The 25833-nt window shown below is 39.6% G+C and overlaps 2 protein-coding genes across 2 annotated transcripts; one reads left to right on the forward strand and one right to left on the reverse strand.

The window, feature by feature from the left end:
• Window positions 1–1074: 1074 nt before the first annotated feature.
• On the forward strand, window positions 1075–8109 carry LOC148034341 (peroxidase A2-like). Its single transcript, XM_087679295.1, has 4 exons — window positions 1075–1516; window positions 6931–7113; window positions 7314–7479; window positions 7616–8109. The coding sequence occupies exons 1-4, from the start codon at window positions 1274–1276 to the stop codon at window positions 8032–8034; spliced, it is 1011 nt and encodes a 336-aa protein (XP_087535421.1). The 5' UTR covers window positions 1075–1273; the 3' UTR covers window positions 8035–8109.
• Window positions 2570–4150, reverse strand: LOC148034342 (uncharacterized). The gene has a single exon (XM_087680437.1). The coding sequence runs from the start codon at window positions 4148–4150 to the stop codon at window positions 2570–2572; it is 1581 nt and encodes a 526-aa protein (XP_087536563.1).
• Window positions 8110–25833: the final 17724 nt, after the last annotated feature.

Genomic DNA, 25833 nt, shown 5'->3' on the forward strand with positions numbered 1-25833 from the left:
ATGGGGCTATTATTCTTTGTTTTTCTCTCTCTCAATTATTAAATCATAAGTTTATTTAGGGTGGGGTTCCACACAAATCAATTGATGTGGAAGATGGACTTGCAACTCCCTGAGTTGAAGGTCCAGATGCAGTTAGGGATCCTGACATCTAATAAGTCGCAACAGAACATGCAAAGGTAATGTGGAGAGAGAGACCACAATTTTGAGAGAAAAGAGAAAAAGAGAAGCAAGTAAAAAGCTGCACCTCATATTTACTCCCATCAATCGACCAAGTATTTTCTGATTTGGACGTACTCTCTCGAGTCTCGACTGTCTTTCCCCCCTGAATTTGGAGAGTTAATGTCAATGTAGAGGACCTAGGCTCCACGACTGTCGCAAATATAGTTTAGCTGCGTGTGGCATGGCACTTAGGGCGATGCATAGGTCCTTGGGTAGGTTCTCAAAGTGTAAGTACATTTAGGAACACGCTTACCTTGGGTAAGGCCTTGCAATTACGCTGCCTTGTTTAAAAGTCTGCAAGTTGCGCCTCGTCACGACTATCGGCTAAACAGACGTCGGCAGCCAATTTCTACAAGTCAACCATACTACATACAGCTGGATGGATGATCTTCCGGTCACCGGTGTGTACGTGCAACCCAAGACAATTCTGCTACGATCTTCTCCAGCACTCAATTAATAAAAGAAGAAAATTAGATCAACCATGGTTGAAGGACTCGATGGCGGAGGCTAGCTAACTGCCGCCATCAGGTCAGCTAAAAGAAGCCCACTACTAAACTAGACACCCAAATCAGTGACCAGCCTCTGATCAGCAGGATTAGCTGTGTTTAATCCATTACCATTTTGTCATATATTCTACACGAACGAGAGACTTTTTTGCATGCAGCTGGCGAATCGTGTTCATATTGGGATGTCGTAAGTCAACGGATGACTGTTCAAAGGTTCCAAATGCACGCTAATCGAGTACACCAGTATAGTCGCTAGTGTCTGCCGGTTATCTTTAAAAGAGAGTCGCACTTATCATTAGGCGAATTATCAATGCACCATTCTCTTCTGTCACTGGCTCCGGAGTCCGCTCGCATTGCTTGGCTTATACCAGGTCGCTTTCCTCGAGCAGCTTGCAGGTACGCTGCCATATCGTGAACCAGCCCTTGTACGTGTGATCATCTCAGGCCATTACTGCTACGTCTGAGCCTGCTAGGCCAATCCTGCAAGTTATTAGACAGTACACTAGAACGGTAGAGTAGACGCAGCCGTTTCCAGGCGCTTCGTCGAGATGATGAGGAAGCAGCTCACGATGAATGGAGTACTATTGTTCCTGAATATGTCAGTACTCATGATGCTTCTTAATCTTCCACCGGCCTACTGTGGCGGCTCGGCGCTCACTCCAAACTTCTATGCAAAAAGGTGCCTTAACGTGGAATCAATAGTGCGAGGGGTTGTGAGATCTGCAGTACAAGCGGAACCCCGCATGGCGGCATCGCTTCTCCGCCTGCACTTCCACGATTGTTTCGTCAACGTGAGTACACCTAATCTGCCTCGACGACTCTTTCTTTCACTTTACACGGATGACAAAAAGTATAGGTTTAAGTACAACATTGACATAAATCCTTAAACCTATACTTTTTGTCATCCGTGTTCGGGAAAAAAAACTTTGTCATCCGTGTAAAGTACGACTCTTTCTTTCGCTTTACACGGATGACAAAAAGTATAGGTTTGAGTACACCTAATCTACCTAATCCGTGTTCGGGAAAAAAAACTTTGTGAACCTGACATAAATCCTTCTTGTCTTAGCCTAAAGAAGTTTCGGAAAATTTGAACCATCCAAAACTTTTCCATTTCAACTTGAACCGGTCCAAATCCTTTTATCCTACAAATTGAACCGGTCTAATTCCCTTTTAAATATATAATGAAAAGATAATCACCTTTTTATTATTATTTGAAAGGATCTTTATTTCAAAGTTTTTCTTGGAATTTTTTAAATTACTTCTCTTATGCCTTAAAAATGAAAACCTTTATTATCATTAAGAAACTTAATTTACATTTTTTATCTACATTTTTAATAGTAAAAAATAAATGTATAGAGGTGGTTTTTATGTCTCTTAATGGGTCTAGACGCTATGGCCTCAGAGAAGTATATACATCATAAGCACAAAAATAAAAGAAAGTATAAAACAAAAACCCAAAAGAAAATAAGTTAATTTTTTTATTAAAAAAAGAAAAAAAAACATGAAAGAGAATATAATGAAATACAAGCAAAATTTAAAAAAAAAGATTTAAAAAACAAGCATATTTTATTGAAAGAAGCAACCATGATACCAAAAAGAGAAAACAAAACTAACATGAAAGAGAACATAGAAAAAATAAGTTTAACATAGATAAAGAACTAAACATAAAGAAAAAAAAGCAAATTTTACATTATAAAAATATAATAAACATATAGGAAAAAAGAAGAAATTGTGTCAATGAAAAAAGGTAAAAAATTTAAGATAACAAAAGCGCAAATAATGCACAGTGACTTCAATATCATCATAGGCCATAAAAAATCAATTGCCCCTTTGAATATGCAAAGTTATTGCAAAATCAATGAGCAAATTCCTTGTGCTGTGTATAAATGTCGATGTGTTTTTTCAGCCCATAAGTCCATACTCTCAATGAACTCCATATTAGTGAATTTAGAAGGCCCTTCAATAAAGATTTTCATTAATGCATCTAAACTCTTAATCTCCAAACGATTACGTAGCTTACTCTTTATCACAGTTCGAGCACTAAAACCTCTCTCACAAATAGCAATGCTCGAACATTGGACAAGAGCTACTTGACAAAGAGTAAGAACATTACGATAAGCATCCCTCCGCATATTGTTGCAAGCAAGTGCTGAAGTTACCTCTGGTAATGTGAATCTTACCCAATCTCTAGAAGCTTGATGCTTAAAATTTCTAAATTCTTTCTTAAACTCATCAACTTCTATCATTGCAGGGAATTCCTCTATATTCAACTTTTTGGGAAAACCATAAAATGAAGTTACTTTATCTATTTCTTGGATTCCATAGGTTTTTAAGGCCTTCTCTTGTATTGGATGTTGTGTAGGCACAAGTATTTTTAAACAGTTAAGCACGGAATTATCTTCAAATCGAGAATTCAAGTTACTTACCACTGACTTGGCAAAAGCAACTTGAAATTCTAAGGCCCTATTAAAGTCTTCTCCATTAATTTTACGTTTTAAATCATGCTCATAAAACTTATTCCCATGCAAAGCACCTCTTAATGTATATAAATATCCTTTTTCAGGCCCATAGTCTGGAAGGATATCATATCCATATATACCGACACTTAATGCATTCATATCAGGAGGAGGATAATCAATGTAATATTGTGTTATGGATATAATTTCATTCTTCACAAGACTATCTATAGTTGTGACATCTACAAAGTCCTTTTGAAACATTTGGCTTAATGTTGTTAAACCTCTTAAAATGTCAGCTAAGAAATGTAAGCAATAAACACACTCAAATTCAACCAATTCTTCATAAAATTGCAATGCCTCTTTTTTTGTGATCTCAAGTATGGCATCTAAAGACTTGCATACTCTACTAATGGCTCTATATCTACTTAACCATCTCACATCAAAAGTATACTCAAGTCGAAGAATGGGACATGCCAAATCTTGTTGCATAGCTTGCAAGCCTTCTAATCTCTTTGTGCTAACATTGAAATAAGAAGCTATGGCATTAATAAGCTTTTCTAGCTTTTTACAATAAGGCATCTCTTTTGCTACACTTGATATTGCAAGGGCACTACGATGTGCAACACAATGAATTGAAGTTAGAAATGGATTAACATGTTTTTTCAATAAGGCCTGAACACCATTATCCTTTCCTACCATTGTGGAACATCCATCGGAGCCAAAAGCAACAAATCTAGACAAGTCTAGCTTACATTTCTTTAGCTCACTAATAATAGCTTCAAACAAAGATTTTGCAGTACCATCATGCACACGTATAATGCCATAGAAACTTGTCTTGGGAATGCAATCTCTCTCAAGATATGATAAATAAATAACCATATGTCCATGTGAAGAGATATCATTGGACTCATCAATTAAAACACCAAACCATGGACTAGCAGAAACCTTCATTATTGTGGTTTTCATAAGATGTGATGCCATGCAATAGATCATTTCAGCACATGCCTTATCATCATTATAGAGACTAGTTGTATATGGTGCATGACAATCTTGCAACAAATTTATCATCTCAGGAAAAACTGAAAATGGTAAATTTTGTTTAGCAATTAAATATGCAATTCTAAATAATGAAAGTAATGCCTCATCTTTGACTTCCCTTATTTTTTTAACACTCTTTTCAATACAATCTTTTCCTTCAAGCAAAATGGCTTCCATAGCAAACTTATGACAAGTCGTGCAAACATGGGATTTTAAGTTACTAATTTTAAAATTTATTGATCCCCCTTTTGAATATGCACTATGTGGATGAGGATATTTTAAACAATACTTACAATACATTTTTACTTCGTCTCTATCATAAACAAGCCATTTGAATTGGTCAAGCCAATTCTCTTGAAAGAGTAAACGTCCTTCTTTTTTTCTTTCAAGTTCAGCCTTATCTTTAAGTAAAATATTATCAAGTGATTCATTCAAAGGCAATACATTAATTGAAGATGACTCCACAATATTATTAGTGTTTTCTTTTACCTTTTTAGAAGGATGCTTAGTTATATGTTCAATCCCGACCCATGAAAGAAGATTTCCTTGTCTTTTTTCTCTTGATTTAGGTGCCATTTCTTGAAAATAAAAAGAGTAGTTTCGATCTTACCTTCTTTGCTAATAATACTTGAAGTTTGCTACCTTTTATAATGCCTTTGTTCCTTTGAAAACCAAGCTCCTCAGATCTTTAGTCTCTTTTTATCTTCAACCTTCACAAATTTATCAATAAACATATAACAAAAAGAATTTGTTACTAATCTTTCATTTCACCAACCACTCTTAAAAGAAAAGAGATCGCATGCATGCTATTGCTTTATTGAGTGATATCAATACTTTATTAGAAATTACATTGGTAATAGTAGAACTTAAAAGACTAAACTTTAAACTTTAAAACTTAAAGCAAAATGAAAATTGAACAATAAACTTATAAAGAATCGAGATGGTGCTTACCTTCAGGGCTTGCGGGCCGCGGCCAATCTTCAGGGCCCAAATCTTCTTGCGACAGTTCTTTCTCTCTGCGAGTCTGCCAAATTCCAATGTGTCTTCTTTCTCTCTGCGAGTCTGCCAAATTCCAATGTGTCTTCTTTCTCTCTGCGAGTCTGCTGAACACTGAATAGTGAAGTTGTGAACTTTGAAAGTTTGAAGCCTGCTAGTGCTGCCTCACGCCCCCACGCCCAGGTCCCAGGGTAGAAACTTGACCATTGAAGCCTGAACTTTGAAGGCTGACGGGTCACGGCGGACGCTGGAGCCTGGATGGCAGGATGCCCTCTCTCTCTCTCTCTCTCTCTCTCTCTCTCTCTCTCTCAGACCCTGACGCCGGACGGGCCACGGCGGACGACTCCCTGTTGATTCTTGAACACAGTTGAAGCAGTGCCTCACGCCCCCAAGGCCCAGGGCCCACGCGGACTCTCTCTCTCTCTCTCTCTCTCTCTCTCTCAGCCCTGATGGGCCACGGCAGAGTCCAGACTCCAGACGCCTCTCTGTTGAATCCTGCTGGCAGCTGCAGCGCTGTCTCACCGTTCACGCCCCCACGCAGAGTCCAGACGCCCTCTCTCTCTCTCTCTCTCTCACGCCCCCACGCGGACTGTCGATTCTCGAAGCCTCACCCTTCAGGGCTCACGCCCCCACAGGCAGGCCCCACAGAGCCCACTGCCACGGCCGAGTGCCCACGCTTAAGCCTTAGATTCTAGAAGTTAGAACTTAGAAGCCTCAAGGCTCACGCCATGGATGTCAGATGAGGGCGCACACTTAGAAGCCTCCACGCCCACATGGCACAGTGCCACGCCCACACTGCACAGAGCTGCCACAACGCCAAGCCCACGGGCCGCCACAACGCTTAAGCCTTAAGGGCCTAAAGGCTAAGGCTCTGAGCCTTGAGGCTTGAGCGACTGAAGCCTGAGCCTTAAGCTCTCTCTCTCTCTCTCTCTCTCTCTCTCTCCTGAATCCCTCCAGGCTCCCACAGGCCCAGGCACAATCACGACTCAAGAGTCAAGATTCAAGAATAAGCAGGAAGACAAGGCTCAAGCTTGAATGCAACACTCACAAACTGCATGCAGGCTCACGATTTATCATCACAAGTCTACAAGAGCTCTCTCTCTCTCTCCCATCTGAAGACTGATAGTGGTTAGTTGGTTGCTGCCAGTCGAGCGCAGTAAGAATTAATTATAATTAAAGCTATAATTAAATCTAAAATATTCAAACTTCAAGGCTAGATGGTCACTCCAGAGTCCATCTGCCATTTGGCAAATTGCAATGCATCCTTTAAAGTTAAACTTTAAAGCTTTAAAAAGACTTAACTTTTAAGATTTAATTTAAAATATTATAATATATATAATATATATATATGTTATATTTATTATTTAAAATCATTTTCTATATCATTCTAAAAGGAGATTCTCCTTCTATTTTAATATTGAGAAGGATATTCTCCTTGGATGATCCAAATTAAACGGTCCGAGTCTTTTTCACCTATATTTTTTACAGGTAAGTACTTCCTGCCCACATATAATTGAACAAGTTTTTTCTTGAAATGAACCGGCCTTAGGATGAAGCGAACCCGTCTTTTCCCGAACACTGAGATATGGTAGCCCGCTAACCAACACATATAAGTACAACAGTGACCATGGTTTTTGGGGACTGATCAGCGATTTATGGATGGAAGGAATGAATGTGAGTCGTTACGTCATGTAACAATTGATGCTCTACAGGGATGCGATGCGTCGGTGCTGTTGGACGGGCCCTCTGGGGAGAAATCAGCCCGGCCGAATGCTAACTCGTTGAGGGGGTTCGAGGTAGTCGATGCCATCAAAGCGGCTCTGGAAAAGGCTTGCCCAGCCACAGTCTCGTGTGCGGATATCCTAGCCGTGGCCGCGCGGGACGCAGTTGTCCAGGTATAGCTGCACCTACTCACGTGACTTTGTACCTATCCATATATACTTCATTATCTACGATCACTTATGCTGCCGAAGTACAAGTGATCACGTGACTTGTGCCTGCCCACATATCTAATATCATATATGCTTTTAAGGTCACGGTTCTTATGGATCACAGTTCTTATTGATGAGATCGATCGATTTGATGATGTTTGTAGGCCGGCGGGCCTTCATGGAAGGTGTTGTTCGGGCGGAGGGATAGCACGACTGCCAGCCAAAGCGCCGCCAACGCCGACATTCCATCTCCGTTCGACTCTCTCTCTTCCATCATCGCCAAGTTCGAGGCTGTTGGCCTCACTGCTAAAGACGTGGCCGTGCTATCAGGTACTGACTATTTCTGTTTCCTTGTCAATTATTACAATCGAAGCACAACTGATAGCGTTTGCATCATATGCATATAAGACATGGATCTAATCAGTGCCCCCGTGCATTTAATATGTAATGCCTTCTAACTAAACAGGCGCTCACACCTTCGGCCGCGCTCGCTGTGGGACGTTTTCCAACCGCCTCTTCAACTTCAACGCGACCGGCCAGCCCGACCCTACTATCGACCCCACCTTCCTCCAGGTCCTCCAGCAGACTTGCCCGCAGGGCGGCAGCTCCGCCAGCCTCACCAACCTCGACCCCGTCACCCCGGACCGCTTCGACAACCGCTACTTCATCAACCTCCAGAAGCACATGGGTGTCCTCCTCTCCGACCAGGAGCTCCTCTCCACCCCTCGTGCCGCCACTGCCTCCTCCGTCAACACGTTCGCCCGATCCCAAGGTGCCTTCTTCCGAAGCTTTGCCGCTTCCATGGTGAGCATGGGCAACATCAATCCCCTCACCGGTACCCAGGGCCAGGTCCGGCTCGACTGCCGGGTTGCCAACAGTAGTTAGCAACTGTTGTATTCCGTGCAGCTTATGTCCTCAATCCGTGTGAATCGATCAATTTATGCGTCGTATGCCTAGTCTCAACCGGCTGTGGATATATATCAGCACGGGCCCCACAGATCTTGACGGGTTCAGCCCGTACCAGGTAATTATGAGTCCTAGAGATTAAAAAGGCCCCTAAAATGAGGTTTGGTCTCTCCCCGACTGATTCCCAGGTTTCGATCTCTGCACCCTCTCGATCACAGGCAGACGCTCAGAACCATACACCCGCGTAAGAGGATGATGACAGAGCTCCATCATCGAAATTCATTATTCAAATAAATATAAAAAATTAAACAACGGGCCAATCACCGGAAGAAAACCGACACGTCCGCAAAAGTCTGGGGCCCATACTGATATTTATCTTCAGCCGTCTCAACCGACCGGGTGGCGCAACCGCATATGTAATTTGTCCAATCGAGATATCATAAAACATCTATGCCTTCTAAGTTCTTTTAGGCATAAAGGATATTAAGTATTTGCTACCTCAAAGTCACGTCAAGCAAGCTTAACGTGACATGTGGCATCGTTGCAGACCATTACCGCATTGCTATTTAATATTGCCGTTGCCGTTTATATCTTTCACGCCTTCCTAAAGGATATTTCCTCTTGAAAGAGAGAGAGAGAGAGAGAGAAAGAGAGAGAGAGAGAGAGAGAGAGAGAGAGAGAGAGAGAGAGAGAGAGAGAGAGTGTGTGTGTGTGTGTGTGTGTGTGTGTCTCTGAATGGGTATATCATTACAAGGAGCTAAAGCTACCTTCACTATTTTCATTTGACCTTGGTATGTTGGAATTTCTCCTCAAGCTCAATGTCCCATGGGTCATCAAATGACTACTGGTGGAGAGGCCATACATAGAGGTTCTATTGGCTTATCCCAAAGTGCTTCTAGAAATACATAAGCAACATGACTAGGTTTAAATTTTGTAGGGAGCTACATAACAATGTCCCTCATGCATGTGATGAAAGTCCTAGAGGCATAAATGATGCATCCATATAGCAATGGCTATCACTTAGGTAACTTGTTCTAGTGATGCACTTTGTGACAAATTTTGTTTGGCCTTGTAGCAATGCTATCAAGTACCAGTAGTACTAGGCTCTAGCTTTAGAATCAATATTGTAAAAAGCTATGATAAGCTAAGAATTGGACATTGATGTTTACATGACAATTTGACTAGGTATATGTATAGAAATATATAACTGTGTGTGTGTATCATATGTATGTATATACTACTCAAATGCATGAAAACTTTATTGAATTAAAATTAAGACATGTATATCTATATTACAAATGGTGTTACATAATCCCTATCTCACCATGTTTTGAAGCCATATGGTTTACTTAGAACCAATAGCATATGGTTTATGATCATCGTAGTGGAAATGATGATCGTGATGGTATGCAATGGGAGAATGATAAGGGTATATGATATATATGATAATACCATGCATAAGAAAATGATTATACTATTAGTAGTGTAACTATCTATTTTTAGGCTTCACTACTCATGGGCATTCAATAGATAGTTTGGTAAGGATTGATCTCATTGATAGGATTTTATTTCTTCTATATTAGCCTCCCCTCCTATGCGGAAACTCACTTCTTGAATATAAGAGTTTATCATATGATGATATTCTATCATCTATGGCTCATTTCTATTAATTAATTTGTAGGTTTGAACATTGGTATTAAAGCTCATGTAAATACTTTGGCAATGATGCCAGGATGCATATTTCACGGTGGATTCCATGCCACGGTGGATTCCGTGAGGTTTTACGGTGGATTTGGTAAACTTTGATGACCAGGACTCATACACAAAGTGGATTCTTTGTGTGAGAAGTTGATGGGGACGCTTGTCCTTTTCGGGCGTTTCATTAATTTAGTCTGTACATGGGTGATTCCATAGCGGGTGATTCCGTAAAATGCATATTAAATTAATAAATGTTTATGAGTTTAGAGTGCGCACTCATAATAAATTAAGGTTAGGATTTATTTCTAACCAGTTGATTTATTTATGTAGCTGAAGACTGCTAGGTATTCACTTTTGTCGGTTTAATTGTATTATTTTACTAACGATTGTGAATGCTTCAGTTGATATGTAGAGATAGCAGTAGTGGCGGAGGAAAGCATTGGAGGATAGCGAGTATTCGATTTATTGACTATATTTTGATGGGCGCATACCTTAGGCATGGCGCCTATATTTTGTCACACCTATTTATTGAGGCGTTGGATATTTATTATTATTTTGTATGCGCATGGGTGCTTGATTATGTTATTTATACTTGGACATTGTATTGGGCATGCCAGACTCTTTGGGCACCGTCCATTAGTTTTATTCCTATTTTGTGCTAAAGCAAACTCAAAAGCTAAAAGCTTGCTATTTTGTAATTTGGGCTATTATTTGAGCTTGAAGATGATTAATACATAAAATACATGCTTTGTGGAGCGCTCACATAAGGCATGGGGGGAGATTGCACCCAATTGGTCTCTTGTTCATGTCGTTCATGCTTTTTACATTGAATTTTGTGCAAAAAGTAGAGTTCTATTGTTCTTGGGGACCTTCCGGCATTCACTACGCGAGCGTACAGCATCCGATCTGTGCACCAGGCAAGCCTTAGGTTTGAACTTAAGTAGAATGTAAATATTATACATCTCGCCACTTGCATGTCAACTCACTTTATTATCAATTTATATCTTGATTAAAAATACGCATTTTGATGATCTTGCTTGGACAAAGAGAATATCCAAAGCACCCTTCACAAGGTAAGGATTATTAAGCAAAGCTACACTCGACTATTAAAAGTCATGCAAGAGACATTGAAGATGAAAAATGTAAAGGGGTCTCTCCTTTCAAAGGCATCCTCGGTTCAATAAACAAGATGCAACATCAACAAGAGAGTCCTGGAAGTCCTTGGTGAGTCCTTTCACATTATAGATATCTATCCTGGAAAGAAGAGAGTGCTAAAGTACAACAATTGTAACAACATATTCTTGGACTTGAGAACTTTACAGAGAGTCACAATCAAGCATTACAAGCTAGAGCATATAATAGAAAATGGGGTTTTCATTGTTATTATCTGGATGGATGAAACAAAAATTGTAAATGGTAAGAAGATGAAGAGAGTTTGTGTCACCTTGAGGAATAGGATTGTTTAGCCAAGTAGTGAGGGTGATGAAGGCACAGAGGGCTCAATACAATTTAGAGTGCAACGAGAGCAAGAAATTTGGTGGTTGGGAGCATTTCAAAGTTGATACAAAAGATTTTGATGTGTTGCACTAGATGTTTCAATAAACTTCTATACCTAAGATAATCAATGTTCAACAAGTAGGGGAGGTACTAAATGTTGAAGGCTTTGGATATATAAAGTGGAGTGGCATATGGTAGTTGATTTAAAGACATTGAAGTGCATGTATAATGTGTTAAGAGGTGCAACTTCTAAGAATCCTTGCAATTATGTATGGACATAGCTAAGGAGTGTAATGTTGCTAGTTGGAATAAGGCACCTGATAGACATGCTAATGATCAAAACTTTTAAGCACTTCTAGATATACATTTATCAAATGTCCACATGTGCACATTGTATGCCTTGTGTAGAATAGTAGAGAAAATTTTGCACCTCTATGTTGTATTCTAATGGAAACTATAATCCCAAACAACTAAGGATGATGTTATTATGACTATTATTTTATTAGACGTTGGTCTCTACAAGGGAAATGTTATGATCAAAGTAGATTCTCAAATATCCAAAAATGGAAATAGGGTTCCTAAAAACCTTGAATAGGTGGAGTTAAGGCTAGAAGGTTTTTGGGCTTCAATGGAAACCTCAGAAAAACGAACTCCACAATAGGTTATTTTTACATTCATTACAACTAATATGGATTCGTCACTTTGCACATGTAGCCGATGCTCTATATCAGCTTCTGAAGAAAGGTTAGAGATTTCATTAGAAGAGGAAACATTAGAAAGTAGTGAAGAAATTGAAGCAGCTCTTAAAATCTACTCCTACATTGAGAAAGGCTGACTATTCACATGGAACGCCTATCATTATTAGTGTTGATACAAGCCTAATCAGAATTGGATGGGCAATTCGGCAAGATGATGAGGAAGGGAAAAGATATGCAAGATGCTTTGGTGCTAAAGTATTGATTGAATGATAGAGAAGGTACCCATAGGTAAAAAGAAAATTATGGGAAATTGTAACAACCCTTAAATGTGATAAAGAGTATTTTATGGGTACTCATGTTGTAGTCATTGAGATCGATTTTTTGCCAATATTATGTATGATTACTAGTTGTGCTACCCTGGAAATTGCTATGCTTCGGTGGATTGCATGCATCAAATCTTTGAATCCCGAATTTCAGCAGGAAGAGATAACCCAATGGTAGACATGTTATCTTGGGCATGCTATGAGAATGAAGATGGGATGATGGATGAGGAGGAAGAAGATGACTTTCTGGCGCCTGAAAATGATGTTGTAAGAGTGAATTTAGAAATGCAAGGTGTTGCTACAACATTAACAGAACCTTGGATGACAAAGAGAAGATACTTTAGATGTTTTCTATCTTGCGTGGAAGTGTTTCTGGAAGACAAATATGCAGGAGAGTGACTGAGAATTGGTCAATATCTCAGTACATTAACAAAGACAGATGAATGGTCAGATAAGGAGTTTAAGAAGATCAAGAGGAAATCCTATGGGTTTTTCTTAAAAGATGGATACTTATGGAAATATGCTGAAAAGAAACAAGGTATGCCATTGCGAGTTTTGGGTGACATAGCTTCACAAGTAAATGTTATGCAAGAATTTCATGAAAGCTTGTGGGCTGGCCACAAAGTTGTTTGGGGTACATTTGCAAAGATCAAAGAAAGATATTGGTAGCAAGGTATGTATAATGATGTTTCTCACTTTGTGGAAACATGTACGACATGTCAAATGTATTCATCTTTGAGACATTGGGATGGATTGCAGCCCACATATCCGTTGTCTCTTCATTTTAAGTGGGTGGCAGATTTAGTCATGATGCCTATAGGTCTTTGGCAAATGAGATATCTTGTGCTTACTCGTGGAAGACTTGACTAATCAAGTGGAAGGGAGAGCTCTACATACTAAGAAAACAAATGCAGTGTGTACTTTTCTCTTAGAAGAGATCTTTTGTCGGTATAGCTGTGTGGGGAAAATTACTACAGATAGGGGTGAACTGGATGTAGGGAAGAGGAGTTGAATCGAGAGGAGTTGTTGGCCTTGTGCATTAGATAGTTAGAAAGAAGGTCAGAAGACATAGAGGTAGCAGTTGCAAAGTTAAGGGCAGCAAGGATACAGAACAAGAAATAGTTTAACAAAAAACATAGATTAAGGCCAAGAACCATACAAGATGGGGATTGGGGATTGGGTATTGGTTTATGATAGTAGTTTAGACAATCTGCATAATGCCATGCATAAAGTTTCAAAAGATGGTTTGGACCCTATATGTGGTAAGCCATGTATTTGATAATGCTACTTATGCATTAAATGAGGTAGATGGGATAGCCATAAAACTTTTGGTAACAATGAAAAGAATCAAATTATTCAAGAGATAGGAATCTACTGCCTATGAGTTGCCAGAATCGGAAGAAAATAGTGACCATGATATAGGGGGTATCCATGAAGATATGGAAGATGAAGAAGCAAATGATATAGTTACAGAGGATGAGAAGGACTCAGAATCTGATGAAGATATGGAAGATGAAGAAGCAAATGATATGGTTACAGAGGATGAGAAGGACTCAAAATCTGATGACAACTAGGATTTTGATATATAGTAGAGGATGTGCAGATTCAACGGGGGTGGATGTTGTGCTACTACTCAGACACGGTGTGAAATACTTTGGAGTGCATTATCATACGACTTTCTTATTGATCAAGAGAGTCAATGACATTTGAGTTATTAGTGCTAGTGTAAGTGGCATGGATGGTCCAAAAATACTAGAATTTTGGACAGTTTTAGTCTATTTTAGATATGTTGGATATTATTTATTATAAATATCCAAAAAAACTAGGAAAACTTCTAGATTAGGATGGCATGTAAAAAGCAAGTTGCTTTTTCAGTCAGTTATGGGATTTTTCATAAAAAAGAAAGATGGGTGAAATCGTGCACGTCGCAATCGCAGTTAACAAGCTGAAAATTGCACTTTGAACTGGAAGGAGTAAACTAGGATATTCTAGAACATGTGTCTTAAGTGTTTACCCCCCTTTCAGAGCCAACGGAGCCATCAGATTTGGGTTTCGAGCATCAAAGAAGGAGCTGTTATTTTTAATCCATGTTTTTGGTCTACGAGGGAGCTCCAAGATATCTAATGCTTGGAGAGTGATTCTGAGTAGTGCCAGACAAGGGATTCCAAGTTCTATCAATACATATTGATTTGATTCATTGTGCTTTGTCTTTATCGTATTTACCTCTTGTCTATTATTTCTCTTCTTTTCCATCTCCTATCTCTGCTTTTTTCTATCTCTCATCCTCGATGGATACGACCTTTTGACAAAAACCCCTCCGATAACAGGTTTATCTATAGAATATAGAATGCTCTACTTGTATATCAAATCTCATAGAATTTTGAGATTTTTCTATACCTTGCTTCTGGTACCTCCAGAAGCAATATACAAGAGATAGAGTCAAAGAATGGGAGAGCTTCTTACCTGTTGCTTGCTTGCTCAAATCCTTGCTTATTTTCTTTCACTTTTTAGCCTTTAAAACTAGCCTTTCTTAATGGTGCCACTTTGATACCATGTCTTGAATTGCATGATAGGGGATTTGCTTGAATATTACTCTATAAACCCACAGGAAAACTTCTAAAAGGCTACTTACCATTTGTATACCATCATCATGTCTTGTATATTTGGAGTACGTGGTCCTTACTTAGTAATGAAACCTCCACTCCTTGAGTAGACTAAATCAACAAACTCCTATATTGCCACACAAACTAGGGGCCATGACTATAAATAATATGTTGTTCATGAGAAATAAAAGTCATGGTTCGTTAAAAACTAAGTAGTAAGTTCAACGTATGAAAACCCATTATAATGTTTCTTACTATATAGTGCATGAGCTTATCTACTCCATAGGATGCCTTTACAGAGGCTTTAAATTTGTGAAGGGTCTTCTCAAAGTCTATGAGATCCTCCATGGACCAAGATATTTTATCAAAATACGTGAACATTATGTCGAGTGCCTCCCAAACTTCAATCTTTCTACTCCTTTCTCTTTCGTCATTCGCATGGTCTACAATTGCATTGTGTATTACTATATCCTTACAATAGCTTCATCTAGTGCTTCGCAAATGACATAGATAACCTCTATGTATGTAGAGTATTGGCTCTTGGACTCAAGTGCATCCTTTCATGTGACACCTTGCTGAGAGTGGTTTCATTCATACTATTCGGTTTTGGGTTCTATAATATGTGCTTGGGTAATGACACATCTCTTGGGATTGTCGGCATTGGTGATGTTAGACTATAGTTTCCTTCTAGCAGCAATTCTGTTATGCACGATGTACATCATGTACGTGCTATAATCAACAAAAAATCAGTCGCCTGTTGTAACCCTAATAGAGAAGCCATAGCTCTTTCAACTTCAAGCTTCTATTTCACTTCATTTTCTCACTCGTTTCAATCAATTGGAGTTCTTGCCACTTGGGTTAGAGTTCTTACTCAGTTTCCAGTAACACTTGAGGTATCAAGCCAGTAAGAAGGGGACATTTTGGAAGATTCAAGTTCAATCCAGGAAGATACAAGCACAATGTCCATTGACACTCATTTAGTGCTCTTAGCATTTATATCATCTAACGTAATAAAAATTTCCTCTAATAAAATTTGATTTTTTTTTGCGCTACTTTAGCATCAAATCAAGGAGGGGAAGACTCGGACCTGCAAGACCTTGAAGATCTCAAGTTCAAAGGGCATACTTATCACCTAGTCACCTAGTATCTCTTGATACTAATCACCTAGTGCTTCTTGACACTTGTGCTCAACTCTTTTGATGTTGAAATCTAAAATTTTGGGAGCTGATTTGTTGCTGATATTGCAACCTCAACATGGGCAAGGACTCACCGACAGTTCGATTCAATGGTGTCAAATTCCATACATGGCAAACTAGGATCAAACTGATCTTGATGAAGAAAGGCTTGTGGTCAATCACAAGTGGTCAAGAAAAGAAACCAAGGCAAGCTGCACTTTCAGTCATATGGGATAAAAATGATGATAAGGCTCAAGCTATTATCAAGCTCGAACTTGATGTGACAGATACATCCATCATGTTGATGATTGTGAAACCTCTCAAGCAACATGGGATCGATTAGAAATCTTGTTTCGAGGTCATTCAAAATCCTCCAAATATGGCTTACTGATTAAACTTTATAGGCTTGATATGAAAAGTAGTACCCCACTTGCAACTCATTTGAATTATATGGAAATCTTTTTAACAGAACTTACAATAATCAACTTGAAGATGGATGAAGATATCTGCATTGGAGTGCTTCTCAAGAGTCTTCCACTCGAGTTTGATAATGTGTCTACCACATTAATCAGCATGTCAAATTCAAAGCTTGTGGATATCAAAGCCTCTCTCCATGAAGAGGAAAAGAAGATCAAGAGCAAGGGAGAAACAAGCATCCCAAGAGGAGACCAACAACTCCTCTATGTGAAAGGGAAGAAGAGCATAGTCTGTGACTTTTGTAAGAAAACTGGGCATATTGAGAAATTTTGTCATGCTAAGAAAAGGTCTCAAAGAGCATATCTTGCTACAGTCAAAGAAGATGAATACAACAATGAAGAAGAAGAAGAAGAAGACACCCAAGAACAAAAGGATAGGACTCACCAGTCCCTCTTTTGTAGCTCATTTCCTAATGGACTCCTCATGTAACCTTTGTAACACCCCTCCTCAATCACAACCAAGCAAGACATTGAATATACAGAGGCTATCATGAATAGAACCTTCCTAAGTGTAGACATGGAAAGAATCAACCATACAAAGCTAGAGGCTATTACAAGAATCACATTTCTCAACACCCCTCCTCAATCACAATCAAGAAAGACACTCAGTATACAGAGGCTGTCATAAGTAAAACCTTGCTAAGTGTAGACATGGAAAGAACCAACCATACAAAGCTAGAGGTTATTACAAGGCCTTGGTAAGTGTGTAGAGGCTATAGTGTGCAGAGATTACATGAGGAGTATAGGAGCTTATGATAGGAACATTAGGCAAGTCCACATTTTAAATAAAGCCTTAGACTAGGTCTTGTATGCATGGTTTATGAAAACCACAGTTGGTGAATACCATGGTCACATTCCACCTTTCTTCACCTACCAATACCACCTATTGTAAGCCTATAAAAGGCACTCATCCCCACACTCATTTCATTAATCATTATCATTCAGTTGTACTTTCATTATTATTGGATAATATCAGTTGTTCTTCTTGTCATTACTTATTCCTCATTATGATTGTATATTTTCTCATCAGTGATTCTCCTTAGTATGCATTCTCAATATTTTAACATGGTGATGCTATTCTACGAAAGCACTTGGTAACACAACCTGATATTGTAAAGGATCATGCTTATGATAATATTCCTACCATATTATCTAACAAAGATGGGATGATCAAGCTTGTGTATATTTCATTGAATATTCACAACGACATGACTGACAACACACAAATCAAGAATTTGTTAGGATCTCACAAGAGGACACATAGTCAGAAAAAATCAACCAAGCTTTACTTGCTCTAAGGAATCCTTTCCACGCTCTACATGCAAGAGTCATCATGGTGGTAACTTCTCTCGTCTCAAGTTTCCTAACAGACATTGTTCTTAATGCAATAGAAATGGTCACACTACATATGATTACTGGGTAAAACAACATGATGAAGAACATGGTATTACAGATAAACAACCATGTTTATCTAGAGATTATTCTACTTGTGAATATTGCAAAAAGAGTGATCATACAACCCATCTATGTTTCAAGAGGCATTTTGATTCAGATCATAATAGAGCATACACTGCTACACATGACAACACTATTGAAGAAGCAAATTGTGTGAGTTATTCTATCTCTCAAGAAAGGATGCATCATGTTCGTGATGGATCTCTTTTCATTATTGATTGTGGTACTATGGGAAACATGACATATCAATCCCAATGGCTACATAATTATCATTCTATCCCTGTCAAGAAATTGGTTTATCTACAACTTGTCGTGTCAAAGGTATAGGTGATTTATATCTTAGTACTCTTTCTTCAACAAGAATTCTTCGTGGAGTTTTACATGTCCTAGATCTACAAAGATATCTTCTTCTAATTGCAAGACATTTGGATCTTGGTCTCTTTGCCAATTTTGACGATACCAAGTGTCACATTGAGAAAGATGGCCAAAACCATATCTGTTGCTCCTCAAAATTGTAAAATTTTGTAGTTATATTTATATGAAGATGTTGCAAATGTTGTTACACCTTCTTGGGAATCTTAATAGAAAAATATGGCATCATCACTTTGTTCACTCTGATTTTTCTAAGCATGTCGATCTATATTAGCGTGACCTTGTTCAAAAGGTATGGAATTCAAAGCTCATCCTCATATGGGTATTTGTGAATATTGTGCATTTGAAAAGCATTTTTGCAAACCCTTTTCCATTTGCACCACAACTCATTCTAGATAATTGCTTGATCTTATTCATATTAATATTTGTGGACCTTTTCCTTCATCAAAATCTGAATTTTGGTATTTCATGACTTGATGAATTCTCAAGATAGACCAATGTTTTTCTCTTGTGATACAAATTAGAAGCTTTATTATCTTTTAAGAAATATTAAAAAACTGTAGAACTTCATATTGATTGCTGTATCAAGAAAATTCACAGTGATGATTGTGGAGAATACATTTCAAATGATTTTGATGATTATTGTAATAATGAGGGTATTCAACATGAATATACGGTTCCCTACTCTCCTCAACAGAATGGTATTATTGAATGTAAAAGCATAACTATTCTCAATGCCATGCAATGTATGCTCATTCATTGTGGCTTATCTCAGTATTTTTGGGCTAAAGCAATCTTAATAGCATTATTTGTGCAAAAGCATCTTCCTACAACTACTCCTTTTGGTTAAATATCGATTGCTACTTGGACAGGTGAAACTCCTTTTGTTTCATATTTTCAAACTTTTGGATGTACTGCTTATATTCGTGTACCCAAAGAGACTCGTAGAAAACTTGATCCTCCCAGTTTGAAAGTTATTTTCATTGGATATTCAACTCTCTTTAAGGGATACAAGTTTTATGATCCATCTTCCAAGAAGGTAATCATAAGTCTTGATACTATTTTCAATGAGAAACTTAAGGGTAGCACGTGGTCTTAGGAGGATGTAGGGCGGACATGGTTACTCTAGGATGTTGATGATACAAAGTTATTATTCACTTATTTTCCTTTTTTATATGACGATGAACCTCCTTCACAAGATAATATTGACTCTTCAAATCAGGATTCACAACTTGCACCTATTATTGTTGATGATGACCTTGGTTTTGATCTTTATGTTGATCTTCCAATTGATAATGATCATGTTAATTATCATGTTTATGATGCTGATATTCTTGAGAATGCTCTTAATATTTGTGAAGATCCTGTTTGTGATAGTGATGCCATGTCATCCCCACAAAAGGAACAATGGCAGGAGGCCATGGAAGCTAAGTATGAATCTCTTCTCTCTAAAGGCACATGGATTCTAACTGAGTTACCACACCTGGATGTACTCCTAATAAATGCAAGTGGGTTTATAAGACTAAAACAAAAGCTGATGGAATATTTGAAAAGTTCAAAGCAAGGCTAATATCCAAAGGTCTCTCACAAATTGCAGGAGTTGATTATCAAGAAAATTTCTCAAAGCTTTCTCAATTGTTGTTCGTATTACCAGTATTCAAGTCTTGTTAGTTTTTACTACTAAGTTTGATTTGGAGTTTCACCAAATGGATGTGAGAACTTTTCTTAATGGCGATTTAAAGGAAGAGATATACATGGAGCAACTAGAGGGATTTGTAGTCAAACATAAGGAAAATCTTGCTTGCAAACTTCATCAGGAACTCTATGGTCTCAAACAATCTTCACAAGGTTGGTATCAAAAGGTTGATCTCTTCCTTACAAAACAGGGTTTTATCTCTTGTTCTTCAGATCCTAACTTATATGTCAAGTGCTACAATGATAGTTTTGTTATTCTTTCTCTATACATGGATGATACTATACTTCTTTCTGACAATCTCAACTTCCTTCAACAAGTAAAGAAGGTTTTATCTTCTGCATTTGACATGATCGATCTTGGAGACATACACTCATGACTTGGTGTTAAGATTCAATGCTATCGAGAAGATGGTGTTTTATTATTGTGTGAAACAAAGTTCATTGAAGATATTATTTAGAAGTTTGGTTTGGGTTCTGCACATCTTGCTAGTACTCGTCTTGTGAGCTCTACCAAAAACTCTCACTTTCTGCACAATGATGGAAAATTAGCATTAGATAAACCTTATACTAATCTTGTTGGATGTCTTGAACTAGTGTAGCCTACAAAAGTATGTAGAGAAGGTCAGACAGGCTGTTGATTACACCAAGTATGCACAATTTATGAGGAGCTTCAATGTTGAAATAAACTGTGGCATGGTGACAATAAGAAGAGGAGAATAAGCCCACCAAGTAGAGGTGGAGTTGAGCCCTGCGATGGTGGAGAAGGCCCTAGGTTTAGCCACTAAGATTGAGAAACACCCAAGGAGGGATGTGTATATCATGCTAGGGGTAAGCAAGGGTTCCATGCACACAGTGGATGGGATAAGCTTAGCGGACATCCCAAACCTTGAAATCAAAATGCAGGCAAAGATGGTTCATTCCCTCTTCTCGAATCAAAGATACAATGATCTTATGAATAGAATCAGAGTTCCATTGCTAGAAAGCATTGTAGTTGGATCCCTAGATGAGGTGGACTAGAACGCCTTGGGGTGCAAGACCATCAAAAACTTAACAAAAGCCTTGGCCAGAGGCATAGCAACAACAGGTGGGAGTCCCCAGCTTCCATAGTGAGGTTAGCTAGAAAAAGGTCATTCTCCAAGGCATCCACCATTAGGTTTGATGGAGTACTGACGGCCATCATCTAAGAGGCCTCGAAGGACGCAGAAGGAGGAGAAGGGAAGTAGGGGAGATCCATGACCGATTGCTACACCCCGAGCAGTAGGAGCAATCTAGTGAGAGGACTATAATTGATAAGGAGGAGCAAGAGACACAATCGGGCTAGAGAGAGAGCCTAGGGCACCAAAGAAGAGAACCCAATCAAAGCCACAGAAGGAAACAAAAGAAAGAATAACCAAGGAGGAATGGGCCGAGACGAAAAGAGCTCAAAGAGATTCCAAGAGGGATGAAGAGGAGAGAAGGGAGAAGGAAGAAGTTGAGCTGAAGAGAGTGGAAGAGGAGTTGAGAAGGGTTGAAGAAGAGAGAAAAAGAAAAGTATAGGAAGAGGCAAAAGAGTTGAGGAGAAGGGAAGATGAAGACATAGTTGAGGCCATGCACAGGTCAGTGGAGGAAACTTTTGGTGTAGAAGAGCTAGCCACCATGAGCCCCCAGAGGGAAGAAGAGCCAAGCAAGAGCGCCAGGGCCTCAAAGGTTGAAGTAGCCCCAATAGTATCAAGCAAGGGAAAGGCCCCAATGCACCCCCTCCCATCAATCTTCACGTCCCATGCCATGACCACCTCGACTGCCCAAGATAGTGCAGTTGCCATGGACACTAGAAAGTTAATGTCCATGATGTAGTTTTGGGTAACAAAGATGTAGGATATCGCTCCAGAATCAGGAGTAGGGGTCCCCACCGCAGGAGCTAAAAGACCGGCTACCGAAGTTGATGCCATGTCGAGGCAGGATCCCAAGAGGTAGAAGCTAGAGGCCTCTCCGACTATAGCATCTCTCACAATGCCCATGGCCACAACATATGACGAGTATGCCAAAGAGTTTCTAGTGCGACTAGAAAAGGCCAAGGAACAGAAGAGAGCCACAACAGGTGACAAGTTGGAGACTGAAAGAGAAGCCTCAACAACACTCAAGTTGGAAGCAACCCGCCACACAGCAAAGCATCAATGAGAAATCTGAGAGCTAAAAGAGTAGCTCGAAGCTAAGGAAGGAGAAGAAAGAAAGTGAGAAGCAAGGGTGGATGAGGAGAAACAAAACCTCCTAAACATGCAACTACTTAATGAGGAGCTAGCAAAGTTGTATGAAGAGTTGTAAGGAGATATGAAAAACATCTTGGATGCCACAAAGGGGCTAGAGGTAGCAAGAGAAGAGAGGGCACATAGATATAAAAAAGAAATAGAAGACTTGAAGAAAAGGAGTACCCTAGAGTTGGAGGAATAGGAGAACTTGGAAAGGGAAATCAAATGCTTGGAGAAAGAGAAAGAAGAAGCCATCAAAGAAGCACCCCAAGGGCTACGGGGAAGAGCTAGAAAGCCTAGAATAGGAGGTGGAGGAATTGAAAACCATGTCCAAATTTCAAAGACAGCAGAATGAAGGAGGCCAAGAAGCCCACATGCAGAAGAACGAAGATCTATCTAAAAGGCTGTCAGAAACTTCTATGTAACTCTTCCAGGTGCAACAAGCCCAAAAGATAGGCAAGGAGAAGTTGAACTGCCATAACAAGGAAAAAACACACATGCTCGAAGTATGGAATGAACAACAACGAGTGGTAATGATGCTATCTCAAAGCATGGAGAAGGGCATGGAGGAATTAAAAGAGAGAGTCAAAAAATGGAAATAGCACAATTTCGAATGGGTGCAAGAACTTGATGAGCGCTTGGCCATAGCAGAATACAAGTGGATGTTGGCAGAGGCCAGAACTGAAGCTATAGAAGCAAGTTTAGATATGCAACAAAAAGCCTTCTTAAGAAAGTGCTCCATCTAACACAAGTGGATAGCAAGAATTCCATGGAGAGGATGAGAAGAAAGTTAGAAATGACCACTAGAGCTCTGAAGTATGGCCTGCAAGAGCATGATCTTCGAACTTGCACGAGTCTAATGAGAAAGCAACAATGCTAGTATTTGAGACAAACCACCCTTTCAAGGAGCTAGGTTTTGAAGATCAGGAGCAGCCGCATCCACCCCCAACTTTGACCCCACAAGAACACTGCCAAAGGAAGGACAAGACTTTTGAGCAGGAGCTAGAAGAGGAGCAACACACCAGAGAGCTTAACCCACCATTGCCAAATGTGCCTTAGGAAGATCTAGAAGGTAGCTAAGTACCCGAGCACATCATTGCAGCTAAGAGAAGAAGATGGGAATTGGTGGAGTAAGCACATCATAGAGCTAGAGTGCAACCCCAATATTTTCATGGAGAGCCCATGCCATAATGAAAGGATTGCTATCCCATCAACTGGCCCCAAGAACTGAGTATTTACAAGCAAGGAGAACTCCAAACCCACCCTTTGAGCAATCATTCATCTACCCATGGACCCTAGACTGAGTCCTACCAGTGGAAGTAGTGGACAACATCATTCAACTGGCCAACAACTTGGTGAATCGATGGATTAAGGAGTGGAGCATAGTTATTACCCATTGGATGTGGGAGGTCCTTGACTAGTGACAGCACAAGGTATACCAGATCCTCGAGACGGTCCAAGGCTATGAAGCACAGCCCAAGAGGCAAAGAAGGATCTGGGATACAAACCTTGATGCATGGATGGCAATCTGCTGGCAGCAGACTCCTTGAAGAAAGGAATGATCCTATCTACATGGCCCAGGCACGGAGTGGATTACAATAGGGAGGAGCATGGCAGCAGAGAATCTTGAGGAGTGCCTAACCTTCAAGATAGGAGACATCTGTCCTTCAATCATGTGCTTCCTCGAGGATTTCTCAACCTGTCTAAACCTCGCTTTCATCACATCTTGTAATTATCTTAGAACTATTAGGTTTCTACTAAAGAAAAATCCAACTGCGCCAAGGAGGCCCACCTCACTCCACTCTTTTTATATCTCAACCTAGGAATAGATAATGATGGGGGCTACATTGTTACCCTCTTTTTGTATAAAGGTATTCAAAGACATGAATGATAGCTGGTTTACAAGGTGTGGACACCCCTTTTTGTCAACCACACCTCTAAATGTCAGGGCTAATCTCAAGACCTACATGCAAAGCCGTGCCTTTTCGAGAAAATCCCTTAGACCACCCCATAATGCATCACGAGAAGAGGATTGGGGTACATCAGCTTGAGAGCACCCATGTATCTATGGTGTCGATTGTGTTTATCTATCAAAAAGAAAAAAAAAGAAAAAAAAAGAAAACAAGGAAAAAAAAGATAAGATAGAAAAATAAGGAAAATAAAGAAAATGAAAAGACTAAGTCCCTAAAATAATTCGGGATTTTATTTACCTAGCCCCATTCTCCACTTCATGGTTAGGGCACCTCAATGATAGAAGTTCCAGACCTGTCTCCCTAAGCTATGCATTGCACCTACAATGATGCACAAACTGGGTCCTCAAGTGTGGGACAACACTATAGACTCAACCAAACTTCGAGTTCCATTAGCCCTTGCACCATGCACTACACAGAGAGGTAGATATACCCCTAGGAAGTGCACAACTTTGTCTTGTAGGTAAGATCCTATCATATTAACTTTGGAGGGTACGAGGAGGGATACGTACAACACCATCTTCAATTTCAAGGAAAGATCTATCCATCTGTCATTCTTCAAGGAGGGTTCCATCCAACACCATCTTCAATTTCAAGGAGAGATCCATCCATCTGCCATTCTCTAAGAAGGATCCACCTAATACCATCTTCAATTTCAAAGGATAGATCCACCCACCATCAATTCCAAGGACGAACACGTCTCAACACAATCTTCAATTTCAAAGGAAGATTCATCCAACACCATCCTTAGCAAGGGATTGTATACAAACCCAAAAAGCCACCTAGATACACCTATCCCACCTTCCAGCTACTACCCATCAGTGCCATGGGTCTGGCACTCAGCTAGGAGGGGGATAATGTTAACCTCAGCACAAGAAAAAGCAGAAATAATGGAAAAGCGCAAGTTGGGAGCTGAAAGAGGCGGCTCAAAAAGAAAACCATACCTAGAAGAGCCTAAAAGTGCATGCATGGCCAGAAGAAGTCCAAGGCACAGCTATCGGAGTCCAAAAAGTGCTAAAAAAGAGAAGGCGTACCTTTTGAATATAAAGGCACAACCAAAATCCATATAAAAGAGTGCTAGGCTCCCTCCTATGCATTGTTTGACTTAGTATGCCACATTCCTTTATGTTGTATAGTGTGTGGAAGAAATCAGCAAGAAAATATTTTGGCCTCCATCTCTCTTCTTGTGTTCTTGTGTAACGTGTCCCCCTGTCCACTTGTAGGACATGTCTTAGCAGTCCATCAAGAAGAGAGTCTAGAAAGTGCCGCCGCACTCCCAAGGAATGTCACAGGGTTTGCGATCTAGGTCTTCCCAAGTTTGCCACGAAGCGGAAGCATTGCGGCCGTTCCCACTTAGGATTGACCTAAATCAGGGTTTCCCTAATGGTCAAGTTCCTCGAACACTACAACAAAAAGGCCTCTTAGACGCACTTTTAGATGCGATTTTTGAATTGAGAGAAAATCCTACGGGTGCATCTACCCACTCGCCGTCTATTTGCACGTCTACAAACTCGTGTCTATAGTCACATGTATAAATAAATTTACACGCAAAAATAGACATGCAATAGACGCGCATATACACCCGTGAATA

The sequence above is a fragment of the Lygodium microphyllum genome, chromosome 6 (assembly GCF_053477565.2).
Source record: "Lygodium microphyllum isolate KBCC chromosome 6, Lygodium_microphyllum_v1.1.10, whole genome shotgun sequence".
Classification (NCBI taxonomy): Eukaryota; Viridiplantae; Streptophyta; class Polypodiopsida; order Schizaeales; family Lygodiaceae; genus Lygodium; species Lygodium microphyllum.

Bases quoted from the DNA above. Each gene is read 5' to 3' on its own strand.
- LOC148034342 (XM_087680437.1), bottom strand. From the start codon at position 4,150: ATGAAAACCACAATAATGAAGGTTTCTGCTAGTCCATGGTTTGGTGTT.
- LOC148034341 (XM_087679295.1), top strand. From the start codon at position 1,274: ATGATGAGGAAGCAGCTCACGATGAATGGAGTACTATTGTTCCTGAAT. The intron at 1,517-6,930 runs GTGAGTACACCT...GATGCTCTACAG, and splicing joins TCCACGATTGTTTCGTCAAC to GGATGCGATGCGTCGGTGCT. The intron at 7,114-7,313 runs GTATAGCTGCAC...TGATGTTTGTAG, and splicing joins CGCGGGACGCAGTTGTCCAG to GCCGGCGGGCCTTCATGGAA.